The 25,224-nt window shown below is 44.5% G+C and overlaps 1 protein-coding gene across 9 annotated transcripts in view; it reads left to right on the top strand.

The window, feature by feature from the left end:
• The window catches only part of PRP4K (pre-mRNA processing factor kinase PRP4K), a 361,290-nt gene that overhangs the window by 39,032 nt on the left and 297,034 nt on the right, over nt 1-25,224 (top strand). For all 9 annotated transcript variants that reach the window (XR_011199946.1, XR_011199942.1, XR_011199948.1 and 6 more), the window contains exons 2-3: nt 15,638-16,837; nt 23,901-24,068. Coding sequence is in view for 1 of the 9 variants with exons in the window: in XM_069217572.1 (XP_069073673.1) it covers nt 15,638-16,837; nt 23,901-24,068 (1,368 nt within the window). In the remaining 8 variants the exon portion in view is untranslated. The remainder of the gene's footprint in view (nt 1-15,637; nt 16,838-23,900; nt 24,069-25,224) is intronic.

Below are 25,224 nucleotides of genomic sequence, written 5' to 3'. Positions count from 1 at the left end.
AACATCTTTTCAACCATACTGTTTCCTGTTGAAGTGAATAGGATACCTGACTCCTTAACACACCGTTTCACCCGAACGCCCCTGAGCCTCCTGAGGTGCCATGTTGGTGTGGCCTTGGATCTTGCCCAATACTCACCTTAAGCCCTGGAGAACAGTCCTTTAGGTTGCTGTGGAGTACCTGTTTGCCATATAGATCTTCTCTCCCATAGGGTAACATTGCAGTTACAGAAAAATGCACTGTACGCGTCTGAAAACTGTAAAAATTAATAACTCAAAAAGTACTCACCTGATTCTAAATTTATATAAAAGTATGTTATTTCTATAAACTGGTGTTGGATTTCTTTATTGATGTGTGTCTCACTAACTGCCTATGTGTGTGCATTACATGCTACACACTACCCTCTGATATGCCTAACTGCTCACCCACACTATCACAAAAGAGAGCATTTGGGGTGTCATTGGTGCCCCTGCAATTCCTTTTTAGTTTGCCTGGGCTCTTTGCACAGTGTACATCTCTTTGGTCCACTATATAAAGAGCCGGCTTCCTACAGATACTTTATACGGATCTCCTGAATTGGTCTACTCACAGTCTTCTTGGGCACTCCAGATCCACACCTGCTGCACTCAGAAAAGAATGTAATAATGGTAACTCAGTTTACTGGCGACATGGATTAGAGGAGAATACTGGAATAGAAGACTAGCTCTATCGTCTGATTTTGGAAGTAGAAAGGTGGGGAAATTGCTTTAGTGGAAAAAAGTATACACTTTGAATGAGCTACACAACTACGTGCAAAGTTTGCTTCTTAGCTCACATGTCATTCTTTAGGTGCATGTATGAATGATGATGTAGGAGTGCAAGTGCATCTCCATGCAGACACGTGCCTAAGGAATGACCCTCACCCCTTTTTAGCTTGAGTACGCAAGCGCTCTGGCCAGTTGTATTCTCTCTGTTGGCTTTTAACCACGCCCATCACTATCACTCGTTCATGGGCTTGCCTTTCAAAAATCTTTGTTATCATTGGTAAATGCTTTGTTTGTCCCTCCTTTAGGTGGATTTGTTATCGCCTTGGACACCAACCCAGTTACATGGATAACTGCACATTTGCTGATACGTTTGACCGCAAGCAACCTTCTTTTTCCTTTGTGTCTCTCCTTCACGCTCATGCTCGTGGCGGCTGTGGCGCTTTGAATCAGCTCGGTTATGTCAACGTTTTACTTTTATTTTCAATTTATGCGGCAAGAAAAGTCCAGTTAGGAACTTACAATGCTAAAAGCTCAAACTCGAGCAGCAAACGCAAGACCCATTGCATTGCAAATGCTTGTTATTTTCTTACTTTTTTAGTGATCAAATAGGCACTTGCTGCTTGGCAATAAAGAAATAATAATAAATTACGCTAAAGCACATTTCTGTGACTAGAGCTATTGGGCCCTCCAAGAAATATAAACATTTTAAGAATAAATATTAAAAGAACCATGAGGGGTGGGCGAGCAACAGAGGAGTGGGTTGTGGGGGAAGCATCATGCAGTGGACGGGGAGGTTAAAATGAAAATAAAGCTCAGTGGCAGTAAAAGATATACAGAAGGAAGGGACAAGCAGCATGCCAGGGAGACTGCAACACTGAGTGGTGAGTTGGGGGGGGGCGTGGTCGGACGCCATGACGGTGGAAGTCTCCTCGTGAGGCTCCCGTCTTAGATCCCCCATCTCAGGACATCCTGCAGTTCTGAAGACCCCCAACCCAGCCGACGGAGTGGCTGAAGGCGTGGGGATACTGCGGGTCAGGCGGTATTCGGTTGCCCAGCCCGCGGCTCGAATTCGGAGGCACAAAAGCTGAGCGGCACGGTGCTGTGAACAAAACAAGATGGCAGCCACCATAGCTAAACCGGCGCCGGTGCCTCCAGGGAGGGAGCGGAGGCGTCCTTCACCTCCTGAACAGAGGTAAGGGGTCCCGAGGAAATCCGGAACAGAGCAGCAGCCCCGAATAGCAACGCAGGGACTGCGGCAGGGTGTCGGGGCCCCGAGAGGAGCCTATTTACTATGAAGACAGCCCGGGGAGAGAGATCTTGCGCTGTTTTGGCCCCTAATGGCTCCAGGATGGCCCCTCTTACTACGAAGGCACCAGCTGGAGAAACGCACTGGCGGAGGACCGTGAGGGGCCCTTTCTTTTCTGGTGGCTGACCCTCCTGGCGATAGAGGGGGGGGCCAAGGCGGAACCGACAGAGAGCCCTACTGAAGCACTACGGCACCGTGTACAGTGCACATTCACCCCAGGATGGGGCGGAACCCGGGTGGGCGGCTTGTGAGCCCTTCCCTCAGATTTAATACTGTCTTGAACAATCCGGAGGGGAGAGACGGATCCTCCGGTGATCCTGCCCTGACCAATACACAGGTGGGACTAGGAGGAGAAGGGCAAAGACGCCTGAAGTGAGCACGCTAGATGGCGCAGAAGATGGGTAAAATGGGCAGCAAAAAAGAACCTGAACCAAAAAGTGGACCAAACTCAAGGGAGATGACCGACCCAGGGGAAAAACGAGGAGACTCCACCCTCCAGGATGTACTGCAGGCCATAACAGCTTCCCGGGTGGCACTAGAAGGAAAAATTCATGTATTGGCCACGTACCTTACAGTACTAAGAGACGACCACCGCCGGTTGGCTGAAAAAGTAGCCACAGCGGACAGACAGATGGAATAACTTTGTCCAGAAATTGAAGACACAGCCAAGATGGCACAACAAATGGATAAAAGGATCCGGGATTTGAAACTGCGAGCGGAAGACGCAGAAAACAGATCACAGCGAAATAATATCCACATGATTGGCCTACCCGAACGCACAGAAAAATCCAACCTGGTTGAGTTTCTCGAACACTGGCTTAAAGAAGAAGTAGCCGGAGATGGTTTAACTCCCTTCTTCGCGATTGAAAGAGCACATAGGGTCCCAGCCCAACCCCCTCCTCCGGGGGCCCCCGAAGCCATTAATAGCCAGACTACTCCACTACAGGGACAGAGACTATCTGCTTAATCAAAGCAGGAAAAAAGGGGACAGCACACTGGACAATCATGTGATTCGTATCTTCCCAGATTTCTCCAGAGAAGTGCAGAAACAAAGAGCCTTTTTCAGGGACGCTAAACAGAAACTCCACCAACTGGGAATCCAATATGGGATGATGTTCCCTGCAAAATTGAGAGTAGTGGCTTAAGATGCCATACTGTTCTTCAGTACGCCAGAAGAAGTTTGGTAGTGGATCGATATGCAGAGGGAAGGACTCTCAAGACAGGGGGCTTCGCACACAGAGTGACAGAGGAAAAGCAGACACAGTAAAGCCCGCAGGGTGGGTAGCCCTTCCCCTATTGAAATGCAGAAGGAAAGACAAAAGGCGATGGAAGCGGCTGCTTTATTAAACGGATCCGACCTTGGATCCTATAAACGGATACAAGAAGAACTAGAGCACTCGGAATCGGAACAGGAATCAGAACTCTCGCACACATCAGAAAAGACAGGCCCCGACGTGACTCCGGGCACTTCAGACTGTATCATCTGAGGGACTCATTGCCAGACTCGCACATGGAAAAACGAGATCAAATATGGAAACCCAGTGACTGCTGCGACCATAGTGGACTGCACCGAAAACTCTGACTGACCCCGCGGTAGAGAACTGCTGCATTTGCAGGATGATAGGGTCTACAAAACCCCCGAGAACTTCTCATCCCGAGGTTGGGGGATGGTGTGGCGATCTACTTCTTGCTTGATCTAGGAGCACCCCCTACTTCAATAGACTGGTTAAGTCATTTTTTAAGTTTGGATGAGAGTCATTCCTACTTTTGTCCTGGGGATGGGGAGTTGGGTTGTTATCTGTTGTGTTCAATTTATGGGGATAAGTGAGCCACCAAAAGAATTCACTGCGGAATTGGAGCTGATCGGTGAGATTGTTAAGATATGTTATTGATGGCACAGGTAGGGCCGTACCCAGTCAGGGGAGAAAAACTCCGGCATGGCAGTATTAGACTCATATAAATGCCTCACGTGGAACATAAGGGGCATGCACTCGATGGCCAAGAGATATAAGATCTTTTCTTACTTACAATGGAGGGGAATTCAGATAGCAATGCTCCAAGAAACACACCTAACTCAAGCAGAAGGGAAAGCGCTCCAAAAGCGATGGAGAGGCCCAGCGTATTACACTTCATGTTCAGCTTATGCAAGGGGAACACTAATATGGATTAGGGCCGGGGTCCCTTTCAAGATGCAGGATAGCCTCATAGACCCAGAGGGCCACATTGTGGCGGTTCGGGGGTGATTGGAGGGCAGAGAGCTTGCATTGATTAACGTATATGCTCCCAGCTCGGACCGGGCGAATTTTTCACACGCATAGGAGGCCTATTAGCCCTGTATTTACAATCCTCCTTGGTGTTGAGAGGCGACTTTAACTGTGTGGGGGACCCCACTATGGACCGTTCACACCTGCCACTAAATGATTCCCCTTTGAGAGTAGCACGACAATTTTCGACTTGGCAAAAGAATTGGGGGCTGATTGATGCCTGCCATAGATTACACCCAGACGAAAGAGACTACTCCTTCTTTTCCCACTTGCATGAATTACATGTCAGACTAGACGCGTTCTTCTGCACACCGGATGTTTACCCGCATGTACACAACGCAGAATATTTGGCCCACACACTCTCTGATCACAACCTCCTCTTGTTGCCACTAAGATGGGGCTCACACCCCCCCCCCCCCACGTCCCCACTTGGAAACTCAAACCAGAAACATTGGAGGATGCACTCTTCCAGGGGGAGCTACGGCAGCATACCACTCAGTTTTTTGAGGATAATGAAGCATCCACTAATAACCCCCTGAATGAATGGGATGCCTTTTTTAGGTGGTGTGGAGGGGGAGGTGCATAGCGGGAGCAGTGGGAGTGCGCAGTACTCTTCTCAGGGATACTGAGCGGGCAGAAGATAAACTAAGAGAGGCTGAGAGAAATAGACCCAGAAACCTGCACCTACAAAATTCCATTTTAGAGCTCAGAGCAGTAGTAGCAGATTGTATAGAGCGTCTCCGTGCTTTGATTACAGAAACTACCTTACACAGGCGCACGGAGAGAGAGACAAAGCGGGCCGAATGCTGGCATGGGTTGTATCACAGTCTCATAGGACCCCATCTATATTGGACTTAGTTACAGAGCAAGGGCGTCATATATATGGACAGGAGCAAATTAACTCACAGTTCACGACCTACGATGAAGAACTGTATAAAAGTAAACTCAATTATGTCAGGAAAGCCACTGAGAATTACTTATCCGAGCTACAACTCAGTTAGCTCTCACCTGAGTTTACGGAACTGTTGGGATGGGCCATTGTGCAGACAGAAATTAAGGGAGCTATAAGAGGCCTGGCTAGAGGGAAAACCCCGGGGATAGACAAGCTACCTATTGAATTTTATGCCACTTACATAGACATACTTACACCAAGATTGGAAAATGTATACAAGATTGCTAAAGAGCAGGGGGAGCTGCCTGCAACAGCGCGAGAAGCGGTCATAATTCCTCTCCTAAAAACCGGTAAAAACCCAACGGAAACTGGGGCCTATAGACCATTATCCATGTTGAACCTGGACTATAAAATCCTCAGTAAGATTTTAGCTGCTAGACACCCAGATCAGGCAGGATTTATTCCTGGGCGAAACACAGCGGGCAATATTTGTAGATTGCTGGCAGTCATGAGAGACCAGACCTCCGCAGCCACACCCTCTGGAGTTCTAGCGGTAGATATAGAAAAAGCCTTTGACAGCTTGGAATGGGAGTTCCTTTACACTGTGATGTCCCGGCTTAAACTAGGACCTGAATATATCTCCTGGGTGAGACTCCTGTATTCCAAACCCACAGCTAGAGTACGCACAAGGCGGACAATATCCAGAAGCTACATGGTTGAGCGGGGTACCAGGCAGGGATGCCCCGTCGCCGTGGTTATTTGCCTTGGCAATGGAACCGCTGGCAGCCGCGGCAAGAGCTGGGGAGTGTGGCCCGGGAATTTTAGCAGGAGGCGAGAGACACCGGATAGCCCTCTACACAGATGATCTATTGATATTCCTGGAGGATGTCCATAGGGATTTGCCCGAGCGCAGCAGATGCTGTCACAGTTTTGGGGACACTCTGGCCTGAAAGTGAACTGGGATAAAACTGGTTTGTTCCCTCTGAGAGTCTCCATGACTCCCCTGCTGGGACTAGGCCAGGTCAGATGTGTTCCGAACTGTCTCCCATATTTGGGAGCCAAAATCTATCATGATCCACAAGACACCCTAGAGGGCAATATAGGTAGCTCCATACGCTCCATAAGGTCATGTATGTCCTTTTGGCAAACCTTTCCACTATCCGTAGCAGTGAGAATAGCGATCCTTAAAATGATTGTGCTTCCACGACTATTATATCACTTTACAGTACTCCCAATATGGATACCCAGGGTCACATTTAGAGAGTTAGAAACGATGGTGGTGACATTCATATGGGGCGAGGGGCGAAGGAGAGTAGCTTTGACCAAACTCCACAGACAATCCACAGACGGAGGACTAGCGGTCCCCGATTTCGAAACTTACTACCTCGCGGCGCAACTCCAGTGGCTAGCACAATGGATAACAAGCAGAGTAGAACCAGGGACGAGGGTAAAGGCATTCACCCCGCCGGGGCCCAGGCTGTTCGAAGTATTATTGAGAACTGCCAGAGATGGGGAAACGAGACTCTCCTGAACTAAAAGTCTTGACTCCGTGTTGGAAAGCATTCCTGCACAAAATCAAAGGGACCCCCTATTCACCAGAACTCCCTCTGATGTCATTGCAGGCTTTGCCACATCGTGATACCTGGAGTGAACTCCAGATCTGGGTAGAGGTCGGGATTTTAACAGTGGGAGCATTATTTAAGGAAGGAACATTGATGCCCTTTGAGGTTCTCAGGTGGAGTTTGAGCTACCAGGGGTGCGCTTTTTGTTACACGGTTCGCTAGCGGCCCGTATCCGTAGGCACTGGCAGGGAGGAGGGGGAGAACCTCCTACGCAGACGACATGTTCATACCTGGTGTCCTCAACTGGCAAGCACAAAGCAGTCTCAACCCTTTATAGTATGATGCGAACTGACAATACCGTCCCCATGACCCCTCTTACTCTGGCCTGGGAGAAAGATCTGGGCACTGATGTTACAGAGGAAGAATGGGGGCGCATTCTGAGGGGTCTACCTAAAACCTGCATGGATTAATAAATACTTCGGGAAAGAGGCGAGAGCTGCCCACGGTGTGGCTCAGTAGGGGCAGAATTTAAACACATGTTCTGGGACTGTTCCAAGCTGGGGGCATTCTGGGCAGAGGTGAACCAAATCGTAGGTCGGGCCATAGAAAGAGAGGTCCCTTGCACAATGGGTCACTGTCTATTGAGTTGGTTTCCACATTCAGCAAAACATAAAGTTGCCGCTAAATATCAGGACTTGGCCTTTTCCCTGGCAAAGCGAGAGATTGCGATGTCCTGGAAAAACCCAAGGGGGCCGAAAACATCCCAGTGGAAAAGAGAATTGATTAAATAGGCTGGTAGCAAGGGGAATATTCTCCATCGGGAGGCCAAAAGAGGAATCAGACCCCCCGAAGTGGCAGAGGGTTGGGAGATGGTGCTCGAAACTCTTATAGCCAAAACCCAGATTGGATCAACCCCCTAACCAACTCATTGGCCAGGGGGCAATAAAGACACAGTAAAGTCCTGACCACTGGCGACCCCCCATGGGACCCGAACATTGGGAACGACAAGGAGGATAAAAGAGTGGTACATTACTCTTAGTTTTAAGAATAAGGCCACGCCTAGTCATGGCACACCCAGCTCCACCAAGAGAATTACAGCACATCATTATGCTCACCTGGGGGGAGCGGTATAGGGGCGGGCAACGGGAGGGATGTTAGGGGATTTGTAGTGAATCTCCTTGTGTAGGGCCCTAAAGGTCAGATACTGTGCAGACATAGGCCAATTGAATTGTTAACTTACATGTAAGTTTGTATGATGATTTATATACCTGCCTATTGACTGATTGAAAATCACAGTAAAATATGTTTAAAAAAAAAAAAAAAAAAAACACTGAGCGGTGAGTTTTTGGCAGGGGGGTAGACGCGAACCGCACATTAAGGAGAGAGCAAGATACCTTGTCGGCAGGTATTTGGCATGAGAAGTATACAAGGGAGAGGGCTAGAAAACACTTGCACTCTCATGGAGTGCTTCAATAGGGAATACAGTAGTTCCCTAAAAATGAGCATTACAAGAATACATGTCAGCCATTCAAAAGGATGATAAAGAACAAAGTGAAGGAAAGCAAACAACCGAATAAGATGGAAGCAAATGAGTGACAAAGTCATCCAGTGGTAAGCAGTGAGTGGGCTCGAAGCACTCTGCATGTTTGGTATAGTCCACATGAGGATTTCACTGACAGGTGTCTGACAGCCAAGAGCTAAAATAAAAATGACAAGCTCCACAGGTAAAACTCCACTAAGTGGTACCCTCTTCACTATCGATTTCACATTCTGGGCCCGAATGAGAGAAGTCAATGACTACAGTCATCGAATAATAACCTCCTTGTGGGGGTCCTCATTCTGGGGTCATAGTTCCACTTAACCAGATACTGCACTTGGGTTGCTAAACTATAACATTCAATATCTGGGAAGGCCAGCCTTATTCGTATGGGAGTGTTAGAGTAACTGCCCTCATTTAGGATCTCACCCAGTTCAAGGATGTTTCCATACTATCAATATCATCAAATACTGATTTGGGGGAATACGTAAAGGGAAATATGCACACAAAGAAATTAGAGAAATATGATGTCAGCTAGAGAGGACCAACGTCTTGAGCTGTGCAACGCTTCCCATTAGCGACCATGGTAATGTTGTCTAAAAGGACACTGGCCAGTGCGCACCCTTTAAGGGCCAGCCAGTATTCAGTCACACTGCTTTTCAGTGAGTGAGTCACCCTGATTCTTTGATACTTCAAGTCTCCGGATTGCCGTAGTTGTCTTATTTCTGGTGAGCCATCCAGTTTGGTACAGACCAATGCTCCAAGATGAAGCAGCCCTAATTTGGACCAGTTTGACCTGAGCACCAGTAGGTTTCTATTCTCATCCAGTATTCGGAGCAGCCCTTTCCAGGTAGCTTGAAGACACTAGAGTATAATCAGTTTATAATCCTTGCATGTCATGACTCCAGTCCTAATGCCTCAGTGTGACATCCCCATTCTCATCTTCCCAACCAGGTTACACGATAAGTCAAACATGAGTGGAAACTGTGGACAGCCCTGCGTAGTACTCTGTCCCTTCCTAGATCACCCCTTCTGTTCACATTCTTGTTCGAGTTACAGTAGAGTAATCCAGTCAGTGAAACGAGCCAAAGTTAAACCATAAAAGGAAATTCTCACCCACCTGTATCAAACACTTTCTCGCTTACTCTGTATTTATTAATAAATCTTTTTTTTTTGGCACTATTATTAGACACATAAAAAACAAAAATAAAATGTTTCAACGAAATATTGTCAAGCAATCTATTCATATAAGTGTCTTAGTTTTGTCATAAACATTGAATATCCACAGTTTTTTTATTTCCACAGTAACATCACAGTTCTGTGGGGGAATCTCTGACTAGGAACATTTCGTTCTTCCACCCATGGCCCTAAATTTGGTTAAGTTTTTGTGAGCACCCATGTGCTTCATAAATTGGCTAGCGTTCTGCAAAAGCTGAGCCCCATTCTCCATTTGGGGCATCTACTACTCTCTGTATCTGGCAAGGTCTCTTTTAGTTCAACCAGACCCATGCCTACAAATGCTTTAGCGTATCTTTTCAAGAAAAGATCATCTAATACTTTCAGTATTGTTGGTGTGGTTTAAGGATAATAGAAAGATCAAGTGCCTCAGACTGAAAGCTGGCCATTACCTCCAAGAAGCCCTTCAACACTCAACAGCTCTAGACTGAATGCAGGAAATCCCTGTGTTTGTCTTAGCACCTTAAACATTTGGCGGAGCATTCCCTACCCATCTGCCAGAACCTTTCCGTTGTATGCATAATCCAGGTATTTGAGAGTCCTTATCTCATGCTTCCAATATTTATACGTATTCCTGCAGTTTACCTGAAGTGGTGCACTTCCAGTTATATTATTATTTAGTCTCAACAGCATCTTCTGTTACTTGTGTCTTCTTCAGTACTTTAAGATCTGCCTTAAGAGTTTTTAATAGAAACGGTATCGAACTTGTGCTCAAGCACTGTTCAGAAGTCTCTGATTGCTTTCAAGACGTGATTGGCGGCAGAAGGTTTAGCCCCCTCGTTTGGTCCTTATTGTGGTCCTTGTTGTGGTCCTCACAGTGTCTCAGGGCTCCAAGTTAGAGGAACAGACAAATACTCAAGTACTTTATTAGCCTGCATCGCCCTGTCCATTGTATGCCTCACCATGGCAGCTAGTTGATCCGCAGTGTTTATTATTACAGTTCTGTATCCCTAAGAGCCATAGGCTGGTGCTTCAGAGTCACATAACCAATAGCTCCTTATCAAACTTTACTCTGATTTTAAGGACTTTACATATATATCCACAGGTGGAGTGCTAAATTGCTTTCATGTGCTAGGAGCCTCTTTGCACAAGCACTCTGGCACTCTCCCTTTGATATCACTCCTGCATCTTAAAGAGCAAAGCTATATACTGAGGCATGGTGCCCCCCCCCCCAACCTAGTTAATGACCTCAGCAACGCCAACTGGAAAGTAGGCAAGCAACCCCTACATGAAAAGTAGGCAAGCCTTTCCCACTAGTACACTGTATTTTTTTAAATAACTATTATTATTCCATCGCAGTTAATGTAAACACCAGGACTCCACTCGCCAAACTGAAGTGCTTGATAGGCAGTCAAGGGCACTAGCATAGGCTTCCCATGCATCAGGCACAGGCTCAGTTTGCTTCAATTGATCACCCCCTGAGAGGCCTCACCCTTCTGATGGATACAACTACTTGTGGATTCCTCACCTAATGAATTCTCCCAATGCGCCAGCATTCAACGGAAATTTTCTTCCCAGCTCTGCACGTGGACGAGGACGTCACAATTGCCCGACTCCCACGTGATGCCGTCTGACGTCATTGAGGCAATAAGAGGTCCTCGCCGTCATGCTGACGTCAGTTTTCACCATTTTCTACATGCCTTTGAGGTGAACAGGTGACAACCGACAACATATATTTGTCATGAATACCTCAACCAAATATTTAAGATCATTTAATCAAAAACAACCGCAAATATCAATTAAAAATAACCATACATTTCCGTCTAATGCTGGCGCATTGGGAGAATTCATTAGGTAGCTAGTGTATCCGGCACCAGTGAGTGAAGTATTTTTCACAGCTTAGCCTCTACCACATATTTGTGCTGCTCTCATTTTAGGAGCTGCTGAGCCCACAGGTGCTCTCCCCTGCTGCCCACTCTGTGTATTGCGCACCTCCTTTACCACCAGCAGTATTCTCCATCAGTCATCTACAGCTGCCAAAGTTGTTTTCAGGCTCACACATGCCCAATGGTTGCTGTGTGTGTTTGTGTGTGTACTGTTGTTCGCATCCTAAGCAAGAAGTGGTCAGTGACTATTTTAACTTGCGTGGCTCTGCTTTCCACCTGGCTGTTTGCACAAAGTCACTACCTCAGCTTCGGAATGCCTCTAAACTCAGACGTGTTTCACAGCAGCTGGTCACGTGGCACTCTTCAGCATAACCTCAAAAGGGTGATGGAGGTCCACCCACCACTAGCTTCTGTTTTCAGTTTGGGCGCACACATCTCTCACCACAAGGTCAATTTCACCCACCATCACAGACTTCATGTTACGGAACTTAGTTGGGTGGCTGCAGTTTTGTCTGGGGTCTAGGGGTCTTCACTGATGCACTGTGGAAGCCACAGTTTGATAGCATGTTCAGTGAAATGATCTGAAGTTAGCAGTTTAGTCCCCTTCACAAGAGTGGTTAATAGTGCAAGGGAAACAAGGATGTCTAAAGAATATTTGTAGAACTGACCGCAGACAGATTACATACAGTGATGTATGTTGGTAGATAAAGCTCTAGTAATCTATATGTTTTGTAATTTATATAACCTCTCCTTTCTAGTGAAACTATTTTGTTAGTCCAGATTGTAAAGTCCCTTCATTCGTTTAAAAACACTCCATGCGGGTTTTCAAGCTGCTGCTTCAACCAGAAAGGTGCTTCTGAGTAAAATCACAACTTGTAACTGTTTTATAGGCATGGCCACTGTCCCCCTCTCCCAAAGCCCACGCCTCCCTATGAAAATGCCCCTCTGCAAGGTTTGCATTGAGAAACCCCTGGCTGCTGCTGGATCTGGAGTTCTGTATGGTTTGACAAGCATTGAATTGCACATCGTAAAGAGTTTCCAAGCATGGTTTTAAAATGAATACAATTCCAGATGTGCAAATCAGTGTGTTGTGAGAGATCTGTTCTTTGAATTACGTCCGGTAAGATGGATAAATAGTATGCGTCCATGGGATTGCTTCATACCAGGATGTGTCTGTCTACAAGCACTACTTGAAAATATGAATAGTGTTTTTATGTAGGTGCAAACGAAAATTTTCATCCCAGTCACCATGTTTGTCAAAAGTGATGAACGATTCCTTGGCATGTCTTACTTTTGAATTTTGACTGCATGTTTTGACTTCTAAATGAGTGTGGGGCTGAAAATAGGTGAAATGTTCATCGCTGTTCCTAAGAGTAGAGGCACGGTGTAGGAAGTTGGCTCTGTATGCACTATTTCAAAGTAAGGAATAGTATGCACAGAGTCCAAGGGTTCCCCTTAGAGGTAAGATAGTGGCAAAAAGAGATAATTCTAATGCTCTATTTTGTGGTATTGTGGTCGAGCAGTAGGCTTATCAAAGGAGTAGTGTTAAGCATTTGTTGTAAACACACAGGCAATAAATGAGGAACACGCACTCAAAGACAATTCCAGGCCAATAGGTTTTTGTATAGAAAAATATATTTTCTTAGTTTATTTTAAGAACCACAGGTTCAAATTTTACATGTAATACCTCAAATGAAAGGTATCGCAGGTAAGTACTTTAGGAACTTTGAATAATCACAATAGCATATATACTTTTCAAATAAATCACATATAGCTATTTTAAAACTAGACACAGTGCAATTTTCAACAGTTCCTGGGGGAGGTAAGTATTTGTTAGTTTTTGTAGGTAAGTAAACCACCTACGGGGTTCAAGTTTGGGTCCAAGGTAGCCCACCGTTGGGGGTTCAGAGCAACCCCAAAGTTACCACACCAGCAGCTCAGGGCCAGAGTTCAAAGTGGTGCCCAAAACGCATAGGCTTCAATGGAGAAGGGGGTGCCCCGGTTCCAGTCTGCCAGCAGGTAAGTACCCGCGTCCTCGGAGGGCAGACCAGGGGGGTTTTGAAGGGCACCGGGGGGGACACAAGTTAGCACAGAAAGTACGCCCTCAGCAGCACGGGGGCGGCCGGGTGCAGTGTGCAAACACACGTCGGGTTTCTAATGTAAATCAATGGGAGACCAAGGGGTCTCTTCAGCGATGCAGGCAAGGGGGGGGGGGGCTCCTCGGGGTAGCCACCACCTGGGCAAGGGAGAGGGCCTCCTGGGGGTCATTCCTGCACTGGAGTTCCGATCCTTCAGGTCCTGGGGGCTGCGGTGCAGGGTCTTTTCCAGGCGTCGGGATCTGGGAGTCAGGCAGTCGCGGTCAGGGGGAGCCTCGGGATTCCCTCTACAGGCGTCGCTGTGGGGGCCCGGGGGGCAACTCTGGCTACTCACAGTCTCGTAGTTGCCGGGGAGTCCTCCCTGAAGTGTTGTTTCTCCATAAGTCGAGCCGGGGGCGTCTGGTGCAGAGTTGCAAGTCTCACGCTTCCGGCGGGAAACGCAGTTGTCTTGAAGTTGCTTCTTTGGAAACAAAGTTGCAGTCTTGGGTGAACAGAGCCGCTGTCCTCAGGAGTTTCTTGGTCCTTCTAGAGCAGGGCAGTCCGCTGGTCCTGGGGAAAGCGTCGCTGGAGCAGTGTCTTTTCGAAGTGGGGAGACAGGCCGGTAGAGCTGGGGCCAAAGCAGTTGGTGTCTCCGTCTTCTTCTGCAGGGTTTTTCAGCTTAGCAGTCCTCTTCTTAGGTTGCAGGAATCTGCGTTTCCTAGGTTCAGGGGAGCCCTTAAATACTAAATTTAAGGGCTTGTTTAGGTCTGGGGGGTTAGTAGCCAATGGCTACTAGCCCTGAGGGTGTGTACACCCTCTTTGTGCCTCCTCCCAAGGAGAGGGGGTCACATTCCTATCCCTATTGGGGGAATCCTCCATCTGCAAGATGGAGGATTTCTAAAAGTCAGAGTCACCTCAGCTCAGGACACCTTAGGGGCTGTCCTGACTGGCCAGTGACTCCTCCTTGTTATTCTCATTATTTCCTCCGGCCTTGCCGCCAAAAGTGGGGCCGTGGCCGGAGGGGGCGGGCAACTCCACTAGCTGGAGTGCCCTGTGGTGCTGTAACAAAGGGGGTGAGCCTTTGAGGCTCACCACCAGGTGTTACAGTTCCTGCAGGGGGAGGTGTGAAGCACCTCCACCCAGTACAGGCTTTGTTACTAGCCACAGAGTGACAAAGGCACTCTCCCCATGTGGCCAGCAACATGTCTCGAGTGTGGCAGGCTGCTAAAACCAGTCAGCCTACACGGGTAGTTGGTTAAGGTTTCAGGGGGCACCTCTAAGGTGCCCTCTGGGATGTATGTTACAATAAATTGTACACTGGCATCAGTGTGCATTTATTGTGCTGAAAAGTTTGATACCAAACTTCCCAGTTTTCACTGTAGCCATTATGGTGCTGTGGAGTTCGTGTTTGACAGACTCCCAGACCATATACTCTTATGGCTACCCTGCACTTACAATGTCTAAGGTTTGGCTTAGACACTGTAGGGGCACAGTGCTCATGCACTGGTGCCCTCACCTATGGTATAGTGCACCCTGCCTTAGGGCTGTAAGGCCTGCTAGATGGGTGACTTATCTATACTGCATAGGCAGTGTGAGGTTGGCATGGCACCCTGAGGGGAGTGCCATGTCGACTTACTCGTTTTGTCCTCACCAACACACACAAGCTGACAAGCAGGGTGTTTGTGCTGAGTGAGGGGTCCCCAGGGTGGCATAAGATATGCTGCAGCCCTTAGAGACCTTCCCTGGCATCAGGGCCCTTGGTACCAGGGGTACCAGTTACAAGGGACTTACCTGGATGCCAGGGTGTGCCAATTGTGAAAACAAAAGTACAGGTTAGGGAAAGAACACTGGTGCTGGGGCCTGGTTAGCAGGCCTCAGCACACTTTCAAATCAAAACATAGCATCAGCAAAGGCAAAAAGTCAGGGGGTAACCATGCCAAGGAGGCATTTCCTTACACACGGTAATCCACAAACCCAGTTTAGTTTGTACCCTTTTGATCATGAGGTTAAAAAAATTCTAAGTATCTATCACAAAATTGGTACACAATTTGACTTTTTTAAAATGCTCCTCAGTAATTATGCAGGTCCATTATTGAGTATTGCATTTGATTTTTGTCTGCACTAGAAACTATGAGCAGACAGACATGCTTTATTTAATTGGTATCATTGGTAACCCATGCAATTTGTGTTTTCAGGATGGAAGATGAAGTGTCAGAAAAAAGTGTCATTGAGGAGAATGGAATCATTGATGTTGAAGATCCGACCCAGAATAAGCACAGCAGGCACAAAAAAAAGAAACACAAGCATCGGGGTAAACATAAAAAACACAAGCACCTTCCAGAGGGCGACAAGGACAAAGAAAAAGACAAAAAGCATAAGCATAAGCATAACCATAAGCACAAGAAGCACAAACGGAAATTGCTTGGGGATGTTGGGAAAGAAGATGGATCACCAAGTAAAAAAGCTAAAATTGACGACTTTGCTCTGCTCGAAGACTTGGAGAAGCAGAGGGCCTTGATAAAAGCTGAACTTGACAATGAGCTTATGGAAGGGAAGGTCCAATCAGGGATGAGTTTGATATTGCAAGGCTATGAATCTGGGTCTGAGGAGGAGGGAGAAATTCATGAAAAAGTGAGAAATGGGAATAAGTCTGCTACAAGGGCAACACACATTAGAGGGAGGCATGAACCTGTGGACTCTAAAACAGGTTCAAAGAAGAGGAGTAAAAGCAAATCAAAAGAACGGACTAAACACAGATCTGAAAAAAAGAAAAGCAAGGCGGCTACTGATGTTCCCAAAGAGAAACCAGGCCGGGGTAGGTCCAAAGATAGGAGGAAATCGAAGAGCCCAGTTAAACGTACAAAATCTGAAGATCAAGCCCGTAAGTCCCGCTCACCGATTTTGAAACGACGATCGCAAGAGAGAACTGCAAGGACCAAATCCCCTCTTGACGATAAATCTAAACCAAGAGAACGCAGGAAGTCTCCACAAGCTAATGAAAACCGAAGTAAAGATCGAAGTAAAAAATCAAAATCTCCCAGACAGCAAAGAAGTAAATCCAAAGAAAGGAGGTCAAAGTCCAAAGACAGAAAACCCAGGAAATCTGAGAGTGAAAAAGACAAAAAGCCAGGCAAGTCTCCCTCTAAAGATGCCTCTTCAGGAAAAGAGAATCGGTCCCCCAGCAAAAGACTTGGCCGTAGCCCCAGAGGTAGAAGTTTATCACCAAGATTGCGTGATAGACCATTGAGACAGAGCAGATCCCCTTTGCTAAATGATCGACGGCCTAAACCAAGCAAGTCTCCTCCTAGGACTCATTCTCCTGCACGCAGAGCAAAAAGCAGATCAGTGGAAAGAAAACGTAAAGAACCCGAAAGGAGGCGACTTTCTTCTCCAAGGTAAAATCAGTGTTATGACCAAATCAAAATTTATGATATCCATTATAGTTGTTCGTTTCAGTAGGGATTTCTACCTCAGTCTAGCAGATTTGTAGAGCAGTAAGTTAAGCAGCGAATGCATGACACCAACATAGATTTTTTAACTGTTTTACAGGTCGACTGTACTCTTAATTTCTTGAACGGAACCAAAGTACACAATTAAAAACATAATTGAAAAGCTACTAAAGAGAAGTTATGGTTGTTCAGAAGAGGAGATAATGAATCCTTAGAAATTTTAAAGAAATAACCCTTGGTTGAAGGTGTATATGATTATGATCCAGATCTAAATAGCACTGACATTTAACATTTATCTGGAGGTTAACAACCATTTCTCCCGCTTCCTCAGTGCACTGCTCATGAGCTCTTCGAGATGACTATACAGGTGACCTTATCAATTGCTCAGTCAGTGACATCACTGATGATATCACAATTCGCATCACCACCGACACCGTCAGTGATAATGAAGATGTTGTTATTGGTACTGTGAGTGTAGGGCCTTGCTAAAAGCTATGTTATGTACCTTGAGGCTGCTGGACCTAAACAAAGAATAAGCCTAGTCGGTTCCAGTGTAGGTGGGTGGACAGGGTGAGAGAGGCGTAAGGGTTGTTTTGTTCAGGTCCTGGCAAAAGTTTAGGACTATCACCCAGAACATAAAGGCCAGCATAGTTTATGGATTTCCACAATTTGTTACTCCTTGAAAGGAGCAGTGTCTTCCGCAGTCATGCCCAGGAGTGTCTGGGTGTTAGAGAGATGAGTACATGGCCTTTTCTAAAGCCCTGTACCCAATGCCAGCTAAGCATTGCTGAGAGACTTTTTTCAGTAGGCCCTGGAGAATGTGTACTGAGTCTTAAGTGCGAAGCCTAGTCAAAAGTGAGGCCCTGCCCTAAGTGGTCACTGCTATGGGTGAAGGTTGAGGGGATAGAGGCATTTAGCAGATGTCTCAGCTCTCGACCATTACATTTTTTGACTGTTGTGTCTGCAACAGCTCTCCCAACACCCACCACCCACACCCAATTTCATGACCCAGCTGAAGGGTATTCTAGGACTGAGGCCAGAACCCTGTGGACTCCCACTTAACCAACGACTCATCTTGAGCAGAGGGTGTGGCTGAAGCCCATTCCATGCAACTTGAGATGCTGTGCATGGCCAAATATTTTGAGCTGCATTGACCTTGAGCCACTTCAGTGTTGATGTGGTGTGTGATCTAATCTATAATTTGAATTTTGATTCTATGCTCATTTGTGAAGTCATACCTGAGCCCATGAGAAGGTAGATGAGGAGTTACGTTTACGTAAATCAATTAGACATGTTCAAACAATTCTTGAAACAGGAACAAATCACTATTCAGTGACACGTACAGTCAAAACATAATGTATTCCTTCTTAATATAACAAGTGAGCAGAACATTATTGCTAAGGGATGAATGGGCAATCACTTACAGAAGGGCACACTGTCAATTAGGGTATGACATAATTTACAGCAGCAGGAGGGAAAAAAACCTAAAGGATTAAAAGAAATTCAGAGGTGCTGAATCCCAGTTGCAGGGTTGTACTTGAAAGGCTGAATGAATTGATGTGATAATACAAGAATAGGCACATTCAGGACTAGAGTAGAACCAGAGCTTGCAGAATTGAATCAGGTTGAAATGGTACAGAAGTGGAACTTGCAGAACTGGAGCAGGAGTGAAAAATAGGAACAAGCTGAAAGAAGTTGTGACAGAATGGATCATAGATCCTGTATATAACGAAAGGGCAGGAGCCATTAACAGGAATGAGCTGGTCTTAGAAATGGCTATAATGAAATGGCGAGAGTGGTGGAGCGATTTGTCTGGTTAATTCCATTAATGAATGAGCCTCCTCCGTGCTAACTAGTTACGCAATCCTCAGCGGCTGGCCTAAGCTCCTTACTGCATCATAATTGTATAGATGCTGCTTATGTTTTCGTTGCCTTAAAAATAAATACATGTACTGACCACTGCAAAAATATTTGAATATTTAAATATATGTGTATAATTATTAAGATTTGAATACTCCTCTCTACAGTTTTTTTTAATTAAATTTCATATTTGATAATGACCTTGGAATTCTGCTGTCTGAGGACATCTTGGAATGGTGCGTGGGTTTGGTGGCCATTTTTTAATGTTGTTTCACTAAAGTGGAGTTTAATGAAAGCTTCCTTATTGGACGCATTTGTGTTATGTAAAACGGTTTAATCAACGGCCGTCTGTGATGTATGTGACAAAAAAGGAGTGTTAAAAACTCCTCCGCTTTTAATCTTTGTCTAATACTGCTACTCCCGCCCTACCTGAGGAGTACCATTTCAATATTCTAGCCTGAAGAGTATTGCTGTTAGCATAAGGAGTATAAAAAGTTAGTTGACCGTAGTCTGTCAGACTGTTCTATTATGCACAGCAGAATAAAAGTAAGATTTTATTTGCTAGTTTTTCAGAAGCTTGAGGAAATAAATCTGTGAAAAAGTAGTCTTGCCTTAAGGTGGTGAGTTACATAAGGGTAGTTTTGTTTAGTGCCTCATCTATAGAGTATTGGTAGTTGAAGATTGAGCATAATTCCATGGGTAGCTATTGGAGCTGCATTAAGGTTGAGGATATGTTTCACTTCTTAGTTCTGATCACCAGTCTTCTCTAGGCTACTGTCTTCACCCCTATGAACTCAGAGACCAGGAGGTGGGGCATTGGGGATATCAGACGATTCTTTAATCTACAGAAGTTGATATTTGCCTCTGCTAACACGTTATCACAGAAATGCATATTTGACTTTGCAAACAGCTTTGTGTATCTGTTAAGATCGCTTACTGTAAGATGTTGGAGTTTGAGAGGGTGTTGTTTGTAATGCACAAGTGCACAGTGTTCCTTGATACACCAAAAACTAAAACGTGTTGCTTTCCCTCAGAATTCCCACTCATGGCAAGACACCAGAGCCAACTAAAGTGCTGCCTTCTTCCACTCTCAAACACACTTCAGTCCTGTAGAAGTGTCTTCCATTTATGTCTGGTTTTTCTGGTCTTCTGGCGCAAGGACTCACATGAGACATTTAAACTGATTAGGGTGAAATATGTGTATGAAATGAGAAACTACATTTTGCTTCTCTAATCTTAGTAATAATCAAATCCTTTCATTTTTTTATTTTTTTTGCACAGGCCTTGAAAAATCTAAAAACTGTTACCAGACCTGAAGGTCTAGTGACTTGACTTATCTACTCGCCCCAAGTATAATATGCTTGATCTATAAACTCGTCTCAAATGGTGTAATTCTAGGCAAATATTTTACTTTGAGTTGCCTTTTTCTTCATTATCACGTAGGCTAGTACTTTCAATTACGTGCGTTCAGCATGTCTGTTGTACAGAAACTATGTTGTTTGATTTAATAAACTCTTGCTCCATGTATAATAAAAATCTAGCAAACATATAGGGTACACATGACCCCTGTCTTTTCTTTTAGTTCCCTAATAGCATTGCGATCAGGGCAGGAGTGTTTCTCAGTTTATATTTGAAAACTCTCACTTATAATAAATATATCACAAAAGCATGATGAGGTAGCGCACGGTCATTAACAGACATTTTCCGATGAAATGGTACAAAATTTCCCAATGACACGCAGTTTTACTAATAAAACTATACATTGTACAAACGATATATGTAGAAATCAGTATCAGCAAATATTTATCGTTTGTGCATCCCCAAGTCAAGTATTCTGATTTGTTTTGATCGTATTAAAATCTTTGTTCCATCTCACTTCATCATTTAAAAATGTGTTTTCTTAACTATTGACATATTTGCATAGTTCATTCAGAAGCTATTTACATGTTGTGTACCCACCACCATTGTCAGACAGTTCACTTTACAAAATCGTCTAATTTTGTAGTTGGAGAAAGAAAAGTAAACACCAATCTCCAGGATAAAATAACCAGCAATTTGTAAGAAGACATGAGCTGACATTTGACCTCTGTCTTCGAACACACAGCAAATGTGGCAAGATAAAAACAATTTTCAAAGGCATCTTTATTGCTCATTCACTTCCTGACGGACCATAACACTTGTTCTTTGTCCGCTAAAGCTCAGTTGCCAGACAGGCCAGTAGGCCCTAAATAAAGGCCTTTCTTTGATAAAATTTGAGTTGCTATAGCAAGTGGGTAAGTAGATTTCCTTAGGCCTGCAACAGTATTTCGATTAAAGACTCTGCCAAGTCTCTTAAGTAAGTTTTATTTGTGTTGTGGTTTTATATGGCATAAACCTGGCTTGAGAGCATTGTACATGTTACACATTTTTTGGACCCAAGGATGTTGTCATTTATCCAAAATCATAGGATGTTGAGCCAAAGCAGGCACTTGAACCTGGTCCCCCAGTTACACATTGGACAGCTCTAACCTCAAGAGCTCTCCTCTCCCGGATGAGACTCTGTTTTCAGTGCTGTAATCCCATGTAGGATAATGTATTGCAACTCTCAATTTGTGGGCTTATCGCAGTATCTCATTGGCCTTGTACAGCGCCCTTAGAAATCTGAAGCTTGTCAGACCACTGGAGCACACAAGTATACAAGTCTGCAGTGGCTTCTGGTGAAACAGTGAGCGAAGCTCAAGGCTCTACAACTTGCCCTTGAGTACATTAATGGAGTATGTTTTGAATTAATAGCTAGTGAATTTGTCCAGTACCTGCCATGTCAGCAACTTCAAAAAGCTAACATAGGTCTATTAAAATGTTTCTCTTCTAGACAAGGCCTGCACTGGCGGTCATGGGTATTTGTTTTGGTCAGCCTATGTGTTGTCCATTCACTTAATACCACATCATACCTTTTTTGTTTTCTGCCAGAAACTTAGAACTTAGCTGTTCGCCTTAAGAATTAATTTCCAAAGCTAGCCCCATTTAGGTTGTTGCGTTTTTAAGCCTCAAGAGGCGTGAAGGCAGTTGAGCAATCTTAAAAAATAAAAATAAAAATAAAATAAAAAATAATGCTACTGGTAACTGCACAAGCCCACATTCCAGTGCTTCATTGTTAGGTTTACAGTGCCACTGCAAAGTAACTAAATCGGTCTTGGCCCCTCCCCAAAAAACTGTCCAATACGAATTGCTGTGCCATTTTATCTGCTTGAGGCCAACATGATGGTATAACAAAATCAAGGCCAGAGGTTTCTTGCAGCATGCTCAGTTTAGAATCGGTATGGTGCTCGGATTCTAACGAGGCCACAAATGGTCATTGGAGCTCAGTGGAGAAGTTCACATTTTGTTGCCTGGTACTCTGGTCTCCCAAACTTGTTATCTTTTAAGAAATGTATGGGTTAGTAAGGTTCCCATTGGTGTATGGCTCTTATGAATGAAAATGTACACCAGAACAACAGATCATTTACAGTATTTTGAAGAAGCTTTGTACTGTAAGCTACACCCAGGATACTAGTGTAACTATTTAACATCTGCCGATGCTTCTAAAGGTTATCTGGCATGCTACTAGTTGTAAGGGTTTGAAAAACATACTGTACAGGATCAACAAACGTTACCTTTGTACAGGTTCCCTGAGAACCTGTGTGCCTGGAATTCATTATTTGCATGACTCGACAATGAGCTGCAAGAGTTTACCCTGGAAATTTTGGTAAGGAATTCATAGCCTAATCCACTTTCTAAGTTTGACTTCGTGAACTATCTTGACTCAGATCGGTACTGTAATGTGCTGATGCTCTGAATATTGGTCTTCCTGTAACTGCTCTCCAACTACCTGGCAATATAGATACTCCCAGATTTTGTGGAGTGTCTATGTAGCCTGCCTCTGAAATAGTCAGTTTACTTTTCAAAATTGTTTTTCCTTCCTTAGTATCCATTGTCTTTGTTTTATTCACATATTAAATGACATTTTGTGATGAATAAATGTAAAGCATTTGTTCTGAAAATTTGTATGCACAACAGGGGCCTTACATAGATACGGTGCACTATCCCTGTTCGTGCCATGGTACACCTTTAACCGGATTAAAAAACTGTCTGAAGCAGCCTTTCTGTATTTGACAGTGCAGACAGCATACAGCCTTCACTGTGTGTGTGTATGTGGGGGTGAGGGGTGGGCGGGGGTACACTGACTGTGCGCCTCCTCTCTGTGGCACTCGCCCACTGATGGTTTCTTTGCTTCCTCATTTGCATAGTCACAACACCATAGAAATAAGAGAGAACTCCTCTAAGATTTTGACTGCGCTATCTGTATTATAGAAGTGGCTGCCTATGTATCTGAGACTCCTTCTGTAATACAAACATGCCACAGAGATGCAGAAGACAGGCGTACATGCCCATTGTGGCCCTGAGACACTTAGTATAATATGAGGCCAGGTGTCCTGTTCCCTGCAAAAGGAAGTCTGGTCACCTCGTCTGTATTTTAATTTTGTGTTTGTTGACGGGATGTAGATGCAGATTGAGACTGGTGTCAATATTATTTTAAGTTGTGGTAATTTATGGTTATGCATGTTGTGAGAGAGATGAAGAGGGGGAGAGGGACTCTATACTGAATTTTGTCTTGTGTATGAAAGGGCATATTTCTAGGTTCCCATAGATTAAGCAATGTTTTTCACTCAGTGGTATCGTGACAAAGGTAACAACATACTTCTAGCAAGAACATTGTTTTTAGTTTCATCTTTCATTGTAAAACGCACTATGTTTTAGTGGTGTTTTGAGCAGAGGCTTGAGAAAACCTGTGAACTTTGAATACTGTGCAGTATTTGGTCAGCAGGATAAAATGTTAAATTTTTCTTCATATCTTTTTTTTTTTTTGTGTTTTTTTTTTTTTTTTTAACGTACTAATGGTTTATGTTTCAACATGTTTAAGGAATGTAGTCCGTGAGTCTTGAAATGGCACGTGATAGCAAATTTACCATTTTAATGCTCTCGGTGAGCATACTGTTCATGCTTTTGATTTGGCAGATGTTAAACCATCTTGAAGTGGCACTTTAGTTGGTAGATTCTACCCCTGCGGAATTTGCGATGGTTGTAATTTCCCTTGCTTTTTCCTTCCCGCCTCTTTTTTTTCCCCCACTAGAACAAGACCTCGAGATGATGTTCTCATGCGGCATGAAAGAACAAAAGACTCAAGCCCACCGAGGTGGTCTCCTTCCAGGAGACGACTTAGCAGGTCGCCTATCCGGCGGAGATCTCGATCTCCACTCAGACGGAGCAGGTCTCCGAGAAGATGGTCACCTGTTAGGAGGTAAACATTTGGTAAATTATTTTTCCCTGAAACATGGACATGTAGTGCGCGATTTATACTTGCTCTGACATAGTGAGCTAATCTAAAGAGTTAAATTCCCTAGTCACTGAACAGGAGAGGATAGTGTTGTGACTTTTTTTTCCCTTTCCTCCTTTCTGCCTGGCCTATGGAGAACTCCTGGACTTTGTGCCTCTGTGTGGATTTGAGTAAGGCATATGTTTTGGGATTTAAATATGCAGTTTAATGCATGCACACTTAAACAATATTGGATATTTAGTAAATCTGACGCATTGTACTATGCTTAACAGCCAACTGGTAATCTGCGTTGTAATGTTCTAATGAGGCTGCAGTCCACGGATTGCTTGCACAAGCGATGCCTGCCTTTATTTTTTTCCCTTAATCATTTCTCCGTTGCCTAATGATGGGATGGCAACCAAGTTAAGCTCCAAGTTGTAAGACATGTAGCCTTAAAATCTATTTTCAGCCAGTAGATGAAGAGTCCCCTAATGGCATTTTTTAGACAAGTAGCCATTGCATCGGTTTTCTTCAGATGTTTTGGAGCCCACAGATGGGATTTTTATTTGACAGCAACATTTTACATAGCATCACTATCGATAGTACATAGATTGATGAGGAAAATGTGATTAACCTACTTTAATTTAACAGTTATATGAGTATGTGGTGCCAGATATTTGAGATTTGCAAAATCACTCGGTTGACTAAAATAATAACTTATACAAAAGGCAATATTCTTTTTTCAACATGGCAAATGAATAGTCTCTCTTTACCTTTTAAGTAGCAAAAAATACATTTCACTGTTATTTTGAATTACTAAAGGGATCTTCACCAGTGAGTTTTTGGGGTCTCCTGAATGGCCTTGTCTGAATGGGCTGCAGTTTTTACTCTGTCATCCCGCAGCAGCAAAGCTTTTTAATTGAAAGACTCCTTATTGATTTTTCATGCAAGCCCTCTATGACCTGCCAACTACTGCTATTCACGCTGTCTGATGTAAGCAGTTCTTAATTTTTTTGCAAGTAATTTCAGACCTATTAACAGTATGCCAGCTTTCTAATATAAACCAACATTACTTGAATTTTCTACTGTTAACCTTTCTTGAAATCTAATGACAAATGGCATACCAGCTTTCTAATTAAAA

Source organism: Pleurodeles waltl, chromosome 2_1 (assembly GCF_031143425.1).
Source record: "Pleurodeles waltl isolate 20211129_DDA chromosome 2_1, aPleWal1.hap1.20221129, whole genome shotgun sequence".
NCBI classification, from domain to species: Eukaryota; Metazoa; Chordata; class Amphibia; order Caudata; family Salamandridae; genus Pleurodeles; species Pleurodeles waltl.
This window is presented reverse-complemented; position numbering and strand designations above follow the sequence as displayed.